Below are 19,907 nucleotides of genomic sequence, written 5' to 3' on the forward strand. Positions count from 1 at the left end.
CTCTTTGCAACCCCATGAACTGTAGCACACCAGGCTTCCCTGTCCATCACCGACTCCTGGACCTTGCTAAAACTCACGTCCATCGAGTTGGTGATGCTATCCAACCATCTCATTCTCTGTCATCCCCTTCTCCTCCTGCCTTCAATCTTTCCCAGCATCAGGGTCTTTTCTAATGAGTCAGTTCTTCTCATCAGGTGGCCAAAGTATTGAAGCTTCAGCATCAGTCCTTCCAATGAATATTCAGGACTGATTTGCTTTAGGATGGACTGGTTTGATCTCCTTGCAGTCCAAGGGACTCTGAAGAGTCTTCTCCAACACCACAGTTCAAAAGCATCAATTCTTTGGCACTCAGCTTTCTTTATCGTCCAACTCTCACATCCATACATGACTACTGGAAAAACCATAGCTGTGACTAGACAGACCTTTGTCAGCAAAGTAATGTCTCTGCTTTTTAATCTATCTAGGTTTGTCATCACCTCATGGCAAATAGATGGGGAAACAATGGAAACAGTGACAGACTTTCTTTTCCTGGGCTCCTGAATCACTGCAGATAGTGACTGCAGCCATGAAATTAAAAGACGCTTGCTCCTTAGAAGAAAAGCTATGACAAACCTAGAGTTGTCTCTAGGTCCAGAATATGTTTTTTTAGAGGGCAAGTTATATAAACCCAACAGTCAGGCTGTTCCCTCTGTCCTTCTACTCAGAGTAGCTGCTGGGGCGGAGAAGGGGGTCTCTGCTTCAGTACAGCAGCAGGTAGCTAATTATGCACCAAGTCAGGGCGACTAATCCCATCAGGTCCCCCAACTGAGGGGAAAGTGCCTCCTCCCAGATTTGAAGGATTATTCCTACAAGCTGATCATTGAATGCAATGCTTCTTTCGCTGACTTTTTTTTTTTAATTTTAACTTACTAGAAAGTTTTTAATTTACTTAGAAATAGTACAGTGAACAGCCATCTGCGTGAAGCTTGTAGCTCAATTCACTGTTAATGTTTTTCCCACATTTGCTTTCCTCTCTCTCTCTCTCCCTCCCTCCCACCTTTCTATGTATGTATTTCATGACTTACACGAGTCCAGGCCAGTCCAGGTCATTGAAGACCCCACACTCTGGGTTTGTCTTACTTTGTCCTCTTGGCTGTGTTGCTGTTAAGTATCTGCGGCAAGAGTACTGTATACTGTATAAATGTTGCCGTGTGACTTCCCATGGTATCACACAGATGCACACGTGTCCCTTTGCCCCGTTACTAGTGACTCTGAGTTTGATGGCTTGGTTAAGGTTGCACTTGCTTTTGCCTTTTCCTCTTTGAACTGGCAGGTAGTCTGTGGGCGGCGCTGCACAGTGTGAATGTCTGCTGCCATCGACTTTCTCCTCATTTTTTCTCTAAAGACACCCCACCCTTTGTTTAGTATCATTGTGGATTTGGGGTTTGGGGAATTTGTTTTATATTGGTTGCATAATAATCCATTGCCATTATATTCCATTTGATGGTGACATCGTCTCACATTTGACCCCGTTGTTCCTTGAGCACCTTGTCACTTTTGACCCAAGATACTCTAGGTTTAGCTGTTGCTTCCCCTACCTCGGACCTGGGGTCAGTCATTTCTCCTAGGAATCATGGTTCCTTTTAGTGAGTGTTTAGAAATCTAAATTTGGGTAGAGTGAATATTTTTTAAAGTAAAATTCATGAAAATGTTTAGCCAAATCATATTACCATATACTCTAACAGGAAGTCCCCGTTACTTTATAACAGTAAATAGTTAGTGATTGATTGGGGAGGGGGTGGTTAGCATTGAATTCCTCCAGCTCATCACTGCTCTGAACACATCAGTAAATGTTTATCAAGTAAGTGGGAATATACTGCTGTTCTACAGTTCTTACATCATACATGCTGCTGCTGCTAAGTCACTTCAGTCATGTCCGACTCTGTGCAACCCCATAGACGGCAGCCCACCAGGCCCCGCCGTCCCTGGGATTCTCCAGGCAAGAAGACTGGAGTGGGTTACATCATACATGAGATGTTATTAATTCATTGTAGACTATGACTGTTAAAGGTTGTAGAGCAACCAGTTAAGAAAGGCTAAAAATCTAATAGAGACTGTTAAAGAGAACATTAAAATGCTTTATTAATGCAAAAGAAAGCAGAAAAGTGGGGAGGGGAAGGGAAAAGAACAAATAGACAACTGGAAGGCAAAAGAGATTGTTAACACCATCTGTACAAATAATTACATTAAACGTAAGTAGACTAAAAGCTCTAGTTAAAAGGCAGAAATTTAGACTACATTAAAGTGCAAAACCTAATACTAAGCTGCTTAAGGGACACCTGAAATACACAAAGACTGTGAAATCTAAAAGACTGAAAAAAGATACACCATACAGGGCTAATAAGAAGAAAGGCAATATGGCTGTTTTAATAGAAGACCACATAGACTTGAAGCAGTGGTGCTAGAAATCAAGAAGGCCTTTTCATAATGATGAAGGGATCAGTTCTTCATGAGCACATAATGTTTTAAATGTGAGTGTTGAATAAAAGCTTTAAAATACTTGAAACAGAAACTGAAAGAATTAAAGGGAAAAAGGCAGGCAGTATAGCAGTACAGATGCAGCAAACGTGAGCAGAGCATCAACCACCTGAACACTACGCCCTGCAGTGAGGCACGCACTCTCATGGCGTGTGCGTCGTGGCGTGCTCGGGCCAGTCACCAAGCTAGACCATTCTCTGTACCACTGAATTAGTGCCAGTACGTTCACATAACACAGAGTGTGTCTTCCGACCACATGACTAAGTGTGTGTGTGTGCTAAGTTGCTCAGTCGTGTCCGACTCTGTGCAACCCCATGGACTGCAACCCGCCAGGCTCCTCTGTCCATGGGATTCTCCAGCCAAGAATACTGGATTGGGTTTCCATGTTCTCCTTCAGGGGATCTTCCCAACCCAGGGATTGAACCTGAGTCTCTTATGTCCCTGCATTGGCAGGCGGGTTCTTTACGACTAGCACCACCTAGGAAGGCCGACTTTAAGTATAAAAATCTGTAAAAGGATATCTGGAAAGATCCCAAATATTTGAAAATTAACATATTTGAAAATTACCCATAGGTCAAAGAAGAAATCACAAGAGAAAGTAGAAGATAGTTTGAAATGAATAATAATGAAAATGTGACACTCAAGTCTGTGGGGTGCAGTTGTGCTCAGAAAGAAGTTACTAGCTTTAAATGTTTATATTAAAAAAAGAGCAAAGTCTAAAAACAGTGATCTAATCTTCTGTCTTAAGCTAGAAAAAAGAAGAACAAATTAAACCAAAAGTAAGTAGAAGCAAGGAAGTAATAAAAGTAAGATCAGAAATCAACAAAACAGAAAACAGACTCACAGAGGAAAATAGTAAAACCAAATGATGGTTCTTTGAAAATGATTTTTTTAATTGATTAATCTGTTTTTAGATTGATCAAGAATGAAAGACCCAATAGATATTAAAAGAATAATAAGGAAATAAATACCATGCCAATAAACTTAACAATTTAGGTGAAATGGACAAATCTCCTTGAAAGAAACAAACTACAAACGGACAACAGAAGAAATGGAAAGTCTAAATAGTTCCATACCTGCTAAAGGGATTTCATTTATAATTTAAAACTTCCAAAAAACTCAGGCCCAGATGACTTCTATCAGTAGAGTCTAACAAACATTCAAGAAAAAGGAGAACACAGTATATTTATAGACACTTCGAAGGAAACAGGAGAACACTTCATGAGCCCACCCTGAAGCAGATGGCCACGTGTGTGCACATCTGTGTGGTGTGGAGTGTGTTTTGTCAGGGGGTGTAGATGTAGTCATGAACTAATATTCTCAGGAAAAGAAGTGCAAACATTCTTAACAAAATGTTAGCTGATTTGAGTGTAGCAGTTTACTAAAAGGATAATAACCAATACATCGGGACCAAATGGGATTTGTCTCAGAAGTGCAGAGTTCTTTAACATTCAAAAACCAGTTGTTGTAATTCACAGTGTTGACAAAAAAATTGAAGAGAATCATATGACATCTCAATGGATGCAGAAAAAAGTATTTGACACAGTTGATCACCCATTCATTAAAAAGAAAAATGGAGGGGGGGGGATATTTTTGGCAAAAGCAGGAATAGAAGGAAATCTTTTCCATCCAATTTTATTTTTTGCTGCACCCAGCAGCTTTTGGGAACTTAGTTCCCTAACCAGGGATTGAACCCTGGCCCTCGGCAGTGAAAAGGTGGTGTCCTAACCGCTGGACCACCAGGGAATTCCTGAAGGGCATCTTTGAAAAATCTGCAACTAACATCACACTTCCTAGTGCCTTCCTCTGAGATGAGACAAGGCCAGGGTGTCTGCTGTGTAATAGAATTCATAGCCATGACAGTAAGGCAAGAAAAAGAAATAGAAGGCATAAAGATTACAAAGGAAAATGTAAAACTATCTTCTTACATAATTATGTAAATCTTAAGGAACCTCTTATTTCTGTATACTAGCATAAAACACGGAGAAGGCAATGGCACCCCACTTCAGTACTCTTGTCTGGAAAATCCCATGAACGGAGGAGCCTGTTGGCGTGCAATCCATAGGGTCGCTAAGAGTCGGACACAACTGAGCGACTTCACTTTCATGCATCGGAGAAAGAAATGGCAACCCACTCCAGTGTTCTTGCCTGAAGAATCCCAGGGACGGGGGAGCCTGGTGGGCTGCCGTCCCTGGGATGCCACCTATGGGGTCGCACAGGGTCGGACGTGACTGAAGCAACTTAGCAGCAGCAGCATAAAACAATTAAAAAATGAAGTTAAAAGCAATACCATCCATAACAGTATCAGAAAAGCAAACTACATATGGATTAGTGTAAGGAAACATGTAAGATCTTTCTACAATGAAAAACCATAAAACATTTCAGAGAAAATGTTTAGGAAACTTAAAGAAATGGAGAGAAACTCCGTATTCATGGATTGGAAGGCTTGGTATTAGTCAGATGCTCTTCTCCACAAATTGATCTGTAGATCCAATACAGTCCCAATCAAAGCTCTCATGGGCTTCTTGTAGGTATTGGCAAACTGACTAGCAGTCAGAACAACCTTGAGGACTTCCCTGGTAGTCCAGTGGTTGAGAGTCCTGCCATTGCCAGAGTCACGGGTTCAACCCCTGGTCCAGGAAAATCCCACATGCCACAGAGCCACTAACCCCACGAGCCACAACTGCTGAAGCTCACGCTCTAGAGCCCACGCTCCACAAGAGAAGCCGCAAGCCTGCTCCTCAGCGAGAGAGCAGCCCCTGCTCGCCCAAGTGGAGAAAGGCCCGCGTGTAGCAACAAAGACCCGGCGCAGCCAAAAACAAAAGGAAATGAGAAAAGAAAGAAAAGAAAAAAACTTTGAAACTAAATTGGAGGACTTTTACTACTAATTCAAGACTTACTAGAAAGCTTCATCAATCAGACAGTATGTGCTGTACACCTTTAAGAGGTAAAGAGCCAAAATAGCGCAGTGAGGAAAGTCTTTTCAACAAAATTTGCTTGAATAACTGGATACCAAAGTGGAAGAACAGTGACCTGTACCCCATATACCAAGTTTAACTTAAAATGTATCACAGACCTAAATGTGAAAACTGAAACCATTCTGTGTGTGTGTGTGTGTGTGTGTGTGTGTGTTTGTTTTTTTAAGAAAATAAGGAGAATACATTTAATGAAGTGCCAGAGAATCTTGAGGATATAGACAATTCCACCATAAGAAGAAAAGATTATAAATTTGACTTCATTGAAATTAAAAATTTCATTCAAAAGGCACAGTTAAACTTCATTGACAGGCCCCAGATGGGGAGAAATATTTGCAGTGTGTATCTTTGACAAAGGCCTGTGTCAATACCGAAAAGACAACCCCATAGAAAAGGGGCAGACTGCCTGAAAGATGTTTCATGACAGAATATATTTAAGGGCCTCGTCTCCATCAGTCTGGAAGGACGTTGTTGTTGAGCTGTCAGGGAGAAAAACTACCATGGCTTCCAGTTCTCTGATGGGCGCTTGGATGCACAGCCTTCTGGTCAAGCATCTGCGACTTGATATTGCTGTAGCATTTACTGTGTGCCTGGGAGTTGAGTTTTTCTCTTAAGTTTGCTGTGGGTGAATCAGGAAAGAAGGCATACACGGTTTCCTACACAAATTGTGATTCCATAAAAGATCTGGAGGAGATGAGGAAGGCTGGTGTCTTTCAGAGTGCAGAGTGATTTGGGAATGTAAAGGATTTCTTTGGGTTGAGTTCCGTGGTAGTTAGTCACTTGATCTGTGTTCCTAAAGTATGAACCATGAATATCTGGGCTACGGAATAGTTTCTCTTGATAAATAAACAACTAATAAATACTGTGCATGAGAAAAAGAATATATTTAAATAGCCAGTGAAGATAGGGTATGAAAAGATGCTTAGCTTCATTAGTCATCTGTTAGTGAAATGCAGATTAAAACCACAATGCAGTGCTGTTTACACTGACAGGAATAGCCGGAAATAAGCAAGCCCGGTATTACGTAGTAAGTGTCGACAAGCGTGTGAGCAGCCGTAATCCTGAGACGTAGCTGCAAGGCGGGGGCAGGGTGGTACAGCACTTGGGAAACAGTTCGGCGGTTTCTTACAGAGTTCCGCATGTACTGCTCCAGGGCCCGACTCTGCTGGTCCCAGGTGTCCACTCCCCATAAACATTTGCCCGCAAATGCCCACTTGATTTGTAATTGCCAAAATTGGCAACAACTCAGGTATCGGTTAACAGGAGAAAGCCTAAACTGTATGAAGGCAGATTCATACAGTATATAATCAAAGTAGGAACCATTATAATCAACACATTCTTTTGCCAATGAGAAATAAGTTTGTTTCTTCTTATAGCATAAAAATCTGTGCTTCGGGATTCAACCAACTCTTGGAAAGCATTTTCTGCGTCCTGCTGGTTGCAGAAGCATGTTCCCTGCAAAAAGTTGTTGAGATGCTTGAAGAAGCAGTAATCACTTGGCAAGAGGTCAGGTGAATATGGCGGATGAGGCAGAACTTCGTAGCCCAGTTTGTTCAACTTCTGAAGCGCTGGTCACAGCGTGCGGCCGGGTGTAGTGCAGGTGAACTGGGCCCGTTCTGTTGACCAGTGCCGGCTGCAGGTGTTGCAGTTTTCAGTGCATCCCATCCATTTGCTGAGCATACTTCTCAGATGTCATGGTTTTCACCAGGATTCAAAAAGCTGTAGTGGATCAGACTAGCAGCAGACCACCAAACAGTCACTATGACTTTTTTTTTGGTGCAAGTTTGGCTTTGAGAAGTGCTTTGGAGCTTCTTCTTGGTCCAGCCACTGAGCTGGTTGTCGCCACTTGTTGTATAAAATCCACTTTTTGTGGCATGTCACAGTCCAATTAAGAAATGGTTCATTGTTGTTGTGTACAATAAGGGAAGATGACACTTCAAAAGGACAATTTTTTTTGACTTGCGGTCAGCTCATGAGACACCCATTTAACAAGCTTTATCACCTTTCCAATTTGCTTCAAATGCCAGAAGACTGTAGAATGGTCAACACTGAGTTCTTTGGCAGCTTTTCGGGTAGTTGTAAGAGGATCAGCTTCAGTGATCCTCTCAGTTGGTCGTTGCCAGCTTCCAACGGCCGCCCACTGCACTCCTCATCTTCAAGGCTCTCCTCTCCTTTGCAAAACTTCTTGAATTACCACTGCACTGTGCTTTGGTTAGCAGTTCCTGGGCTAAATGCATTGTTGATGTTGTGAGTTGTCTCCGACGCTTTATGACCCATTTTGAACTCTAATAAGAAAATCGCTCAAATTTGCTCTTTATCTCACATCATTTCTAAAATAAATATAAATAGCAAGTAATAAGTCATTAGCAAAAAAAAACATAAAGCAAGAAATGTGTGTTAAAATGATGTATATAACAAAACTGCATTTTTTTAAGAATGTATTCCAGTGTCAAACAGCAAAGTTCAGCAGTGCAAAACTGCAATTACTTTTGCACCAACCTAATACATGCTAGAAATCAGAGCAGTGGGTCCTGTGAGGGAGGGGAAGGGGGTGCAGATGGCAGAGCATCAGTGGAAGAACCTTCTGGATGGTGGAATGTCCCTGATTGTGAGAGGTTTCTGGGTTTCACCATGTCTGCAACTTGGCCAGAATCAACAAATAGCACTTCAGACATTTGCATTTTGCTGGATGTAAAGCACACCTCAATTTAAAATAATACTATTAATAATTAGATTACTTAATTCCTTAAGCAAACACTTGGAAAGTTTTGTTATGAAGATCAAGTTGTAGTGATTTACAGGTCAGGATTGCTAACCTACCTTTATTTCATATCAGCAGCCCCAGGAGCTTAACTAGATTTGGGGTTGAGGTCACTTTTTTTTTTTTTTTAACCCTGCTTCCTTTGAAATCCTAGACATTTGTTTATAGACAAAAATTCACAAAAACCTCTGCAGTATAAGAAGTAGGCCTGTGGTATTATGCACTTTCCACCTCTGTGTCCAGCCCCAGGAACAGCCTCTTCTTTCTCGACCACTTCTCTTCATCCAGGCCTGCACAGAGGCCACCTCCCCACAGCCCAGCTCACTGGGGGACACTTCCCGCAGCTGAAGTCTTCAGGCTGTCACCACCCAGGGCCAGACCCTGGTGCTGTGGTTGAGGCAGAGCCAGAAAGCTGTGCCCTGCCAGACAGGAGGATCGGCTTGCTTCTCTGGCTCAGCAGTCTGCTACGCCAGGGGCCCATGGGAGCTGAACCGGGGCCTGGACTCAAGCACGAGCCCCCTCAGGTGCCTGGGGTGGCCCTGCCTGTACCCCACACTCTGCTACCAAGGCGGATAGGGGCACCAGGGAAATACCCTGGTGAGTGACAGGTCGGGTGGCAGGTGAAATGGTGAGAGGACGTGAGGACAGACTCTGGGGTGTCTGCAGGTTGGGGAGGGCCTGCAAGCTACCTGAGTCCTGAGGAGCCGGGAGGAGTCTGAGCTGTACAGGCGGTGACCTGGGGTGTCCGTGTTTAGAGCAATAAATATTTTCAGGGGTCACTATAGCACTGGGAGCCTGTCATCCACCCTCCAGCTGGCACCCTGCACAGTTTGGGCATCAGGCTCATGAAATTCATGGTGACCTGTGTCTGCAAAGAGTCTCCCAGAAATGCTTGGTCACAGCAAGAGGGCAGGCTGCGGAGGCCCCTGTGCTGTGTGCCGGGGTGGGCTTCTCAAGGACTGGCAACAGGTGGTCTTTGAGAGGAAGCCCAGAGGAGGGGCTCAGTGCCCGTGTGCACTTCCACGCTTTCACCATCTACACACGTTCCCTCTTTCTTCAGGCGTTTTAGGGGCACGAGAAGGAGGGTCACAGGGCAGAATGTAGCACGAGACCTTCGGGAAGCTCAAGGATGTCTTCTCTGGGCGGGGGAGGGTCTGGAAAGGGGAGATGGAGCTGGGGGCACATTTCTGACGTGGGATTGCAGGCCTTAGTGACTCGGAGCGTGTGGGCTAGTCAGCGAGACGTGGCCGTGGGGACCAGCGGGAGCACAGGCAGCCCCGGAGCACTGTCCACCTCAGGCCAGGACACACTGAGCTTTTGTGTTCGCAGAGCTTGGTTTTAATCATTTTCCATTTCTGGCTGGAAATTCCCGTTAAGTCAGCATAAATGAACAGGAAGCATAAACAGCACTCAGTTGCTTATCTTGGGTGTTTAAATGCAGATAAAGCGCTGAGTGTGTTATAAACCCACAGGCATCTGACTTCAGGACTTCTGTCTCAAAGGTGGTCTACATTTCACTTCTTGCATGGCTTTTATATTGTTAACACCCATCCAGGTTTCAAGTTAAATGTACATAGTTCTTAAAAAGAGTTAATGTGTATAGAAGGGGGAAGTTGCCGAATTCTCCTGGAATACACCCAGCACTCCTTCAGAGCCAGCGCGGTGCCTTTGTCTAACACTGCTTTCCTTCCAGGAGCCCCCACGAGAAGAAGAAGAAGAGACGCTCACGGTCACGGACCAAGTCCAAGGCCGGATCTCAGCCAGCCTCCCCGAGCAAGCAGCCCGCGCGCCGCCACTCGGCCAGCATCTCTCCTGTGGAGAGCCGGGGCTCCAGCCAGGAGCGCTCCAGGTAGCCCCGCCGTGACCCGCCCCGACCTCTGGGCCGCGCAGGGCAGCTGAGACGGGACAGGCTCGCTGGCAAAGCCCCAGACCCCTGCTCCCACGCCCTCCTCTCTGTGTCACTCAGGCTCAAAATGAGCCTAAGGCGGACACAGAGGTCAGAGAACCTAGGCTGCCTCCTGCACCCCGCACCCTGGGCTGCCCCCACCCCCCACCCCCCGTGAGCAGGTGGGGGGCCTCCCCTCCCAGACCTGGGTGCGAGTCCTGGGGAAGCGCCTGCGTCAGATGTAATGTGGCAGCAGCCGTTCCCTGATGATGGCACCTCTGTCCTCACATGGGCCGTGTGAGGTGGGAGTCGCCCCCACTGCAGAGCCTCTGTGACCACGGGAAGGGAGCACGCACAGGAGTGCACGGTGACTGAGCCCCAGAACCCCTGTCAACCCACTGCTCATTCTGAGCCGGAGCAGACGGGTGAAACTTGCTGAGCACACAGGCTTCAGGGCCGTGGGAGTCCACACTGACCATCACAGTCTCCCCATGCCCACGAGGTGGCTCCCCAAGGACTGGCTGCCCTGGCTGCTGGGAGGTATCTGCCAGACAATACCACTTCATAAAGCCGCCCCCACCCATCCACCCAGAGGGGCGCTGGGATCATGTCCCCTCCTGCTTGTAGACCCACTGTTTTCATGAATGTGAATTTTGGCCCATCTCCCCCAAAACTGGCGGGTGAGTGGCAGAGACAACAGCTCAGTTGCTGCTGCTACTGCTAAGTCGCTCAGTCGTGTCCGACTCTTAGCAACCTCATGGACTGCAGCCTACCAGGCTCCTCCGTCCGTGGGATTTTCCAGGCAAGAGTACTGGAGTGGGTTGCCATTGCCTTCTCCATAGCTCACTTGGGGTGAATCAAAAACTAAGCTGTGGCTTCTTCAAAGGTGAAACTGAGTACAGGCTCCATCATCACTTGTGTGTCACATCCATGCCCCCAAAAGTCCAAAAAATGGGCCGGAGGTGCCCACTCAGGTTATGGTCAGGTTCTGAATGCACGCCAGCTCTCTGTGCTGCCCTCCTTTTCTTCATCATTTTGTAAATGTGTCTTACATGATGTTTATATGAAAATATCTTTTGAGTTAGATTACATTTTATGAAATACTTCAAATTTCTGTTACATAAAATAGACAAGTAAAATACATACATTTATAAGGTTGCTTTATTTTTTAAAGATACTGGAAACAAAATGGCTTGAAGTATTTTTAAGCCCCCGATTTCTCTTTCTCTTTGCATTAGGGGAGTTTCTCAGGAAAAGGACGGTCAGATCTCCTCAGCCATCGTTTCTTCAGTGCAGAGCAAAATCACTCAGGTAAGGTGGGAATGGGTCTCTCTTCCCTCCCTTCTTTTTATGAAGGGGCTAGCCTTCACTTCCTTCTCCTCTCGTGGGTGCTGATGGGGGTCCTGGGCTGCTTGCCTGGAGGTCCCAGGGTGGCTGAGCCCTGAGCTTCCCTCTCCGGGCAGCCCTGTATCCTCCTTCCCGGGTGACCTGTGTGGTCGACTCCTGGGCCCTGAGCCTGTGATCCTACCTCGGGTCCCAGCAGCGGGGCTGGGACGGAGCCCTGCCCTGAGCACATCCACGGCCCCCAGCACATTGCTCCCAGTCTCCTCTGTCTTCACCTCACCTTGTCTCTTCTCACACAGGACCTCATGGCCAAAGTAAGAGCGATGCTAGCAGCTTCCAAAAACATGCAGACCAGCGCCTCCTGAGACACAGGCCTCGGGCAACTGGGCGACTGGGCTCCCAAAGCCGGCAGAGCAGAGAGCCCCGACCTGCACAGACCATCCCCCCCGGGGCTCCTGGACAGTTGGCGGGTTTTGTAAATTACTTTTTGATGACATTTTCAGTTTAAGATTTTTGACCAGCAGTCTCTTACCTGTATATTTGTAAATAATATCATGTTTCTGTGAAAATGTATTATCAAATAAAATGGGAGGAAAACACCTTTTTTAGCTAGTAACTGTGGGCAGTTTCTTCCTTGTCTGGCTTGTGAGTTTTTTTACTGTTTGTCGTCTATCATTGGCCTCTAACACTTGTTACGTGGGCATCAGGGGACGTGGGGATGGCTGTTGGTTTTGCCAGTCTGACAACACCCCTACCAGGCATACAACCACCACTACCCCCGACCCCTGGCTCCTGCACCCCCGACTGTGGTCAGAGCTCAGCACTCCCTGCACCAGGGCGCAGGGCCACCGCCGTCTCCGCTCCCCGCAGAGCAGGAGAGGCAAGCAGCCTGCCTCTGCCAGGCAGGGCATCGCTGTATGGGTGGGTTCCTATCTTTAGCACCTGTGTCCTCCACGTTCGCTCAGATGGATGGTGCCGAACACAGCTATCCTTTCACTGAACCCTGCTCGCTTGGCCCCCATACCTCGTATTTTCACCCCACTGTAGGCTTCGGCCACAGCCATGAGAGGCCACCTTGCTTGTTCACGTGGGCCTTTCTCTGCAGAGTACCCACGGCCCCGGGTGTGCGCAGATGCCTGTGCCTTATTTAAAGTGCCAGCAGCGAGGGCCTGCTGTCTCTTGTCCATGGTTTGACCTTCATCCTCCCAGTAAGAAGGTTCCACACCGTTCACTCACACACCCCCCTGTGCCAAAGTCGGAATTCATCCTGGTTCTGCCAACTTTCCAGAACCAGAAAATGGATCCTTGAGATGTTCCTTCTCAGAAAGCAGACGCCTTTCCAGGGGTCTTGCTGAGGATGGTCAGGAAGAAAACGACACACCCCTGGGAAACGACTGTCCAAGGCCAGGTTGGAGGAGGACACGGCCGGGGCGCCGAGCCCGGGCGCGCGCAGAACTGAGGGCGCGGAGCCACTTCCCGCTGCGGCTGTGGTCCTGCTGCCCGTTGGACACGCATGCACGCCCGTGTCTCACACACCTGTCCCTGTGCATGGCAGTGGCGTGCTGTGCTTTGTGGAGTTCTGTACTTTGTCCTACGGGCTTGCCTTGTGACGGTGCCCTGTCAGCATTTAAGGCCCCACCTTGGCCACCACCATCCAGCAGACACAAGCCTGGTGCACAGACCCGGGGCTTGCACGTCGGGGCGTCCTCTTTTTTTCCTGCTGTCTGAACAGTCCCCGCATGACAGCCACACTGGACATCCTGGAACAGACATCACCTAAGCACACAGGTACCACGGAGTCTGCAGTGGAAGTCTCAGGGTACATACCCTTTTGATTTTGATGCAAATAATTGTCCTCCAGAAAGGGCTCTTTGCAGTCAAACATGAGTGTCTTTTCAGCATCCGCATCAAAGCAGTGTGACTCACACGTCACCTTGGCTGAATCAGAGAGATGAAAAGTTCTCACATTTTCATCTCGTTTCTTTAATTATGAGCAAGATTGAGCAACTTCTGTATTTATAAATCCCTTTGTATTTCTCCTCTGCAAACCAGCCCTGTGCTTTGGCTCTTTATTGCTATTGAGTTGCTTATTGCACAATAAGCACCCCTTTCTGTATTATTTACTTTGTAAGTAATTTTCTCCCAATTTGTCACCTCTCTTTTATAGGTTTTTTTGAACCTGCAAAAATTGTTTTGTTTTTACATGGTCCTTCATTTTCTTCACAATATCTGGGTTCTGTGTCCTTAGACCTGTGGGCACCGACCGTGACTTCCATTCTGTCTGCTATTTGTACGCCTCTGTTGCTGGGTTCAGGGCCACTGTTTAGCTGTTCCACTGTGAAGGAACTGGGAGCATGAGCCAGACAAAGATTCTTGGCAAGAAAAGGATGACTTGGACCAACGCCAGCAGGACACCCACTGACAGCACTGTGGGGTGGGGTGTCCGTCGTGGGCCCGCATCCTCTGATGTCCAGAGTCATCCGTGAGGGCAGCTGCAGGAAAGCGCTGGCAGACGATGTCGGGGCTGGGGCTGGGGCCTTCGTCCAGGCGTCTGTCAGGCCCCGTCTAACATGTTGGACATTTCTGTTTGCAACCAAGTGCTCCGGGTAATGGCACGCAGCCTCGTCTAGAGGCTCCGGGAACATGGCAGGTGACATCGAGCTGTCAGGGGAGCATCGTGGTATGGTGAGGAAATACGGTCTTTACACAGATGTCCCCCAGACGACACCTGTCATGGACTCTCTGTCTGGGGTCCATGAGACTGGCAACCACCATCACCGCAGCGGGAACGGGAGGAGAGGCCCCGGTCCAGCACGGGTCTGGGCGGGAACCCCGCTGTGGTCTCCCTCACCGGCTCAGCTGCCCCCCGGTCGGAAGACCAGGCAGCCGCGGCAGCCCCCGGCCCCATCCCCTCGATGAACAGCACTCTCTCGCATCCTACAACTGAAAATGTCAGGATATCAAGCCAAAAAAACCTTTCTCTCCTCATCATGCATGTGCAGTATGGATCCGGATCATCTCTAAGACTCTTAACATGCAGTAACATTGCTCAAAACACACTCCCACCTGTTGTCAGTAATGCTTTGTCTCAACATCCCTACAGCCCAGAGGTGGGTGTGGCTCAGGTCCGAAAGCCCTGCCCTCCACCCCCCACCCCCAGCCAGACCATTCCGCTCCCCTGACCCAGTGAGAGCTCAGGGCCCAGCCACTCTCGCCACATTCCCAGAAAGAAACAAGGCTGCTGGGGAAGGCGCTTCATCCAGGACAAGGGGCCAAGGGGAAGCGTGGGCGGGTGGGGCAGGGAGGCCGGACTGCTGCCGAGAAGACGTGGAAACTCAACCCCACAGCCAAACATCTCAATCCAGCAGGTGGTTTTCAGCAGAGTTTGCGGTTTCATTTGTGTTGAATTAAGTGATCATTCGTATGGTTAAATGTGAATGATCCTGGTGCCTCCTTCCAAGTTGCTCTTTACAACTACAGGGAAATAGGAAGTTGTGGTCTCCTTGGGCTTCCCTGGTGGCTCAGCTATAAAGAATCTGCCTGCAATGCGGGAGACCCGGGTTGGATCCCTGGGTCGGGAAGATCCCCTGGAGAAGGAAATGGCTACCCACTCCAATATTCTTGCCTGGAGAATCCTATGGACGGAGGAGCCTGGTGGGCTCCAGTCCATGGGGGCGCAGAGTCGGACACAACTTAGCGCTGTCTGTCTTTATCGGTTCACTGATGGTGACAAGGCACCACAGCACATGCGGTGTTTACAACAGAGGAAAGTAGGTACAGGGTCATCCGCACTTCTGTATGGTCTTCACAGTTTTTCTATACATGTAAACTGTTCCAAATTTTAAAGTTTTATTTATTTGGGTGTCTTGTTTGTTTGTTTGTTTTGAGCATGAAACATCTTAGTTCCCCAACCAGGGATCGAACCCATGCCCCCTGCAATGAAGCGCAGAATCCTAACCACTGGACCACCAGGGAATTCCCAAGGTTTATTTAAAAGACAAGAAGAAAAGAGAAACTCAAACACAAAAACTCTGCCTTCTAAAGCTGGGACTAGGAATGCCTGGTTTTGAAAGCGTGGCAGCTTGAAGGATGAGTGCACATGAGCTATTGAACCTACTGACAGGGGCTCACTGGGAACCCTGGGCCTGAAGTCCAGCAGGGAGAAGACAGGAGGAGTGGCCTCAGTCATGGGCGGCACTGCCTGCAGAATGCCTGGGGGGCACCGTCTCCCACTGCCAAGGCTGCCACCAAACACAGGTGCCCCACGACTGGGCTCCAGAGCTAATCTTCCACGACGTTGTGTAAACCGATAGGAGAGTATTCCCTCCACCACAGAGCACTGGAACCAGGGGACTGAACACTAACAAAGGAATATCTGTTGACTTCAATAAAGTCAAGGCTTAGAGACACATTGCCTGTTCTCATTATCTGTCACAGGCTTGTTCAGAAGGAGCATGCGTGCATGTGCTAAGTCAATTCAGTCGTGTCTGATTCTGCAACCCTATGGACTGTAGCCCACCAGGCTCCTCTGTCCATGGGATTCTCCAGGCAAGAATACTGGAGTGGGTTGCCATGCCCTCCTCCAGGGGATCTTCCCAACCCAGGGATCAAACCCATGTCTTCTGTAGCTCCTGCATTGCAAACAGATTCTTTACTGCTGACCCACTGGGGAAGCCCTCAGAATGGGCACTTTTGGTTAAAGACAGAGTAAAGACTTCCCTGGTGGTACAGTGGAAAAGAATCCACCTGCCAATACAGAGGACATGGGTTTAATCCCTGCTCTGGGAAGATTCCACATGCCACAGAGCAATGAAGCCCACAAGCCACAAACACCGAGCCTTCATGTTGCAACTACTGAGCCAGTGAGCTGCAAGTCCTGAAGCCCAAACACCTAGAGCCCATGATCCTTGACAGAGAACCTCTGCTCACTGCAACTAGAGAAAGCCTGAGCAGCAACAAAGACCCAGCGCAGCCAAAGTGAATAAATAAAGAGTAAGCTACTCTACAGAAATAACAACCATGCCCAGGTTCATGGCTGCACCCTCCACAGAGTCAGGGGTGCAGGGTGGGGGGAGGTGAGGCACCGAGTTTGGGGACATGTGGGGGTGCCTGCCGTGGCTCACCCACAGGAATGTCCAAGGAGGAGGCTGTCAAACAGGAGCCACAGGAGTCAAACAGGCCATACCCTTGTGCCCACTGGGTGTGGCTGGTCACGGAAGTCTCCAGGGTCAGCTGAACAGGAGAGAGGGACCCAGGATCAGTCAGTGGGGACCCCACACTGAGGGACCGGGAGACCAGGAGACGCTGGACATCTGGAACCCCGACAGTGGTTGGTCCCCTCAGCCTCCTGACGGTGGGCTAGGGCAGCCCCCCCTCCAAGCAGAGGACCCTTTCTGAGACCATCGTGGTGCTGCTGGGAGACCGTGAGGGCAGGACGGCAGTGCCTGGCCTTGGGGGGAGCCCAGAGTAAACATATGAGAATGGACCAGAGGGCAGGTGGTAAAAACTGCATGGAGAAAAAACCAAACGGGGAGCAGGGGCAAGGGCAAGGGCTGCTTCGCAGAGGCTGCCGCACGGAGCCACCTCTAAGGAGGTGACACAGGACAGAGACCTACGGAAAGTAGTGAGGTTCGGGAGGGACACGGGGGCTGGGGGTGCGAAGAGCAGGTGCAAAGGTCCCGTGGCAGAAATGTGCCTAGAGGGACAGGAGATGGGTCCGGCTGAATTAGGAGAGTGTGAGGGGAGGGGGGACTGGGCAGGGCGGAGGGGACAGGACCGGCAGGCCAGGGTGACGACCAGGAAGCCCCTGACGGTGAGACAGGCAGCACCAACCCTTCCCGGGCAGGGAAGGTGGCCCTGGCTCCAGCTTAGGGAACAGCAGGAAGGCAGGGTAGGCACAGAGGACAGTTAGCAGCTGTGTCAGGGTCCTGGGCAGCTGCCCAAACCACCATTTTGCTGTTGTTGGTGTTGTTTAGTTACTCAGTTGTGTTCGACTCTCTGAGAGCCCATGGACTGTAGCCCACCAGACTCCTCTGTCCATGGGATTCTTCAGGCAAGATTACTGCAGTGGCTTGCCATTCCCAATCCACCAGGTTCTGGGTGGATATGGATCTGGGGAGACACCACTCACCCCAATGCATAGCCTTGGAAGGAAACCCCAAACACTGTGGAAGAGCAGGCTTTAGCTCTGAGGAACGCAGGGCTGAGTCAAGAGCAGTGGAAGCATCAGACCCTCCCCTTAGCTGCATTCCAAGAGAGCTAGGCTCCTCCATGGACTATTTCAGAAGGCGCAGGCTTCCTCCCCCTTCCCCTCGCCCAAAAAGGACAAAGCCCAGCAGACAGAGCACAGACCTGACAGTGCCTCCAACGCCTCACCAGCCTGCTTTACTTATGTTGTTCCTTTTAAAAAAAAAAAAAAAATTTTTTTTCCTGGCTGTGCCACGCAGGATCTTAGTTTCCCATCCAGGGATCAAACCCGCACCCCCTGCAGTGGAAGGGCAGAGGCTTAACCGCAGGACCACCAGGGCGGTCCCTACCTTATTCCTTTAAGGCGTGTTTAATAGAGATGCATGGTGAAGAGAGCTGTTTTGCTAAGTCTAGAAAGCTCATCCAGTAAGTCGGAAATCTACTGCACGTGACGAAGCAGTCCATCGTCGTGTGCTTGGCGGCAGTTTCCCTTCTGAGCGCTCTCTGAAATCATGGCACAACTCAGATTCAGTGAGAGCACAGTAACTTGGCTTTTTGTCAGCTTTACAAAGTGCCGGCTGCTTTGATCAGCTATTCACTGTGTGGGGCCGGGGGCAAGAAGAGTGGCGGCCACACAGCACAGATGGGGAGGGCGGGTCAAAGCTGCCAGCCCTTCACTTGGGGGGCCTGGAGCAGAGCCCTTAACCCTTCATTCCCGCATTTCCTTAAGTGGTGACTCAAACCACACCATTTACCCCTTTAAAGCTGAGTGACTTTTAAGTACATCCGTAATGCTATGCAACCATCAACCCCATCCGATTCCAGAACATCCCCATCACCCCAAAATAAACCACCTACTCATTACCAACCGCCCCCTTCCCTTCCCCCAGCCCTGGCTGTCTCTGGTTCCTGCCTCTCTAGATTTCATGGTTCTGGACATTTCCTATAATCATATACTCTGCGGCTTTTCTTTCTGTTTTTCCCGCTTACGTAGTGTTTTCCAGGCTCCTCCACGCTGCAGCATGCATCACAACTTCATAGCTTTTGGGGGGGGTGAATAATATTCCATTGTGTGGAACCACCACATTTGTTTATCCGTCCATCATCATTCGATGGATATTTAGGCAGCTTCCACTTTTGGGCCATTATGAATAATGCTGGAATGGACACTCATGTGCAAGTTTTTGTGTGGACACTGGTTTTCAGCTTAGGTTCTTTTTACATTGGGAGTAGCTATGGCACCCCTGAGTAGGGAGGCCGGAAGAATTCACTGAGTTGGGTCGTACGCCCTTAAATTAGCACCGGGAGCACAGTGATTGTGCTGGAAGGGGTGCAGGAACTTGCATCGTCTGGCCTGTTTCCTGCCAACACTTGCTTCTGGCACCTGCACCCCACCGGGCCCATGTGGTCGGGGTGGGGCTGACAGGTTGACCCTCCGCTCAAGACCCAGGCCAGCCAATCAGCACTCACCTTTGCTTGGCCCGTCTCCCAGACGAGACGACAAGACCCAAGTGAGACAATCCAGAACCTTCCCTGAAACCTTAGGAAAGGCCTCCTCTTCTGGGCAAGGAGGGGGAAGCATGAGAGGTCAGCCTTGTGAGAGTCTGTGTCCAGAGCCACTGGAACCAGCCATGCCTGAAACTAGCTCTCTAATTTTCCCTGGGCTTCAGCTAGGCTTCTCTGAGCAGCCTGAAACTGTTCCTCTCTCACACAGACCAATGGGGCCGAGGGGCCAAACTTGCTCTGATGGAAGAGGAGGGGGAGACAAGGCTCAGCCTGAGTGCCTCCATGCATGTCCAACAGACAATCCCAGCAGCCAGAATGTCTTCTCTTCAAATACCAAGAGGTGAACACAGGTCTTCTGAACCAGAACTGATCTCTCTTGTAATTCCTTCTCTGGAGACTGTGGTTCAGGGACGTCACCTCCTATCAGGCGAGGGAGGGGCTGGGTTGCTCCTGGGCGCACAGCCTGGACAGGCTGGGCAGAGGGTCCAGCGAGGGTCCAGCTCTAGGTCCAAGAGTTGCCCTTGGGAGGTCGATCAGGGTGGGGCCCAGGGACCCCAGCAGCCCTGCAGCCTGACCCCCACAGCCACTCTGCCTGCCCAACACCCTGCACGCTCGGTCCCCGCCCCGACGACCTCTCACCTTTGACTGTTGTCCCCTCACCCTCCATATGGGGCCAGCTGCAGGCAGAATTGTGTTCCTCCAAAATGCAAACACTGCGGTTATAACCGCAGCA

At 49.1% G+C, this 19,907-nt stretch overlaps 1 protein-coding gene across 7 annotated transcripts in view; it reads left to right on the top strand.

The window, feature by feature from the left end:
- SFSWAP (splicing factor SWAP) overlaps positions 1–12,098 on the top strand; it is an 81,019-nt gene extending 68,921 nt beyond the window's left edge. For all 7 annotated transcript variants that reach the window (XR_003515249.1, XM_027567072.1, XM_027567070.1 and 4 more), the window contains 3 exons: positions 9,947–10,102; positions 11,377–11,449; positions 11,782–12,098. Coding sequence is in view for 6 of the 7 variants with exons in the window: in XM_027567072.1 (XP_027422873.1) it covers positions 9,947–10,102; positions 11,377–11,449; positions 11,782–11,847 (295 nt within the window). In the remaining variant the exon portion in view is untranslated. The remainder of the gene's footprint in view (positions 1–9,946; positions 10,103–11,376; positions 11,450–11,781) is intronic.
- The last annotated feature ends 7,809 nt before the right edge of the window (positions 12,099–19,907 follow it).

The sequence above is a fragment of the Bos indicus x Bos taurus genome, chromosome 17 (genome assembly GCF_003369695.1).
Source record: "Bos indicus x Bos taurus breed Angus x Brahman F1 hybrid chromosome 17, Bos_hybrid_MaternalHap_v2.0, whole genome shotgun sequence".
In the NCBI taxonomy this organism is placed as follows: Eukaryota; Metazoa; Chordata; class Mammalia; order Artiodactyla; family Bovidae; genus Bos; species Bos indicus x Bos taurus.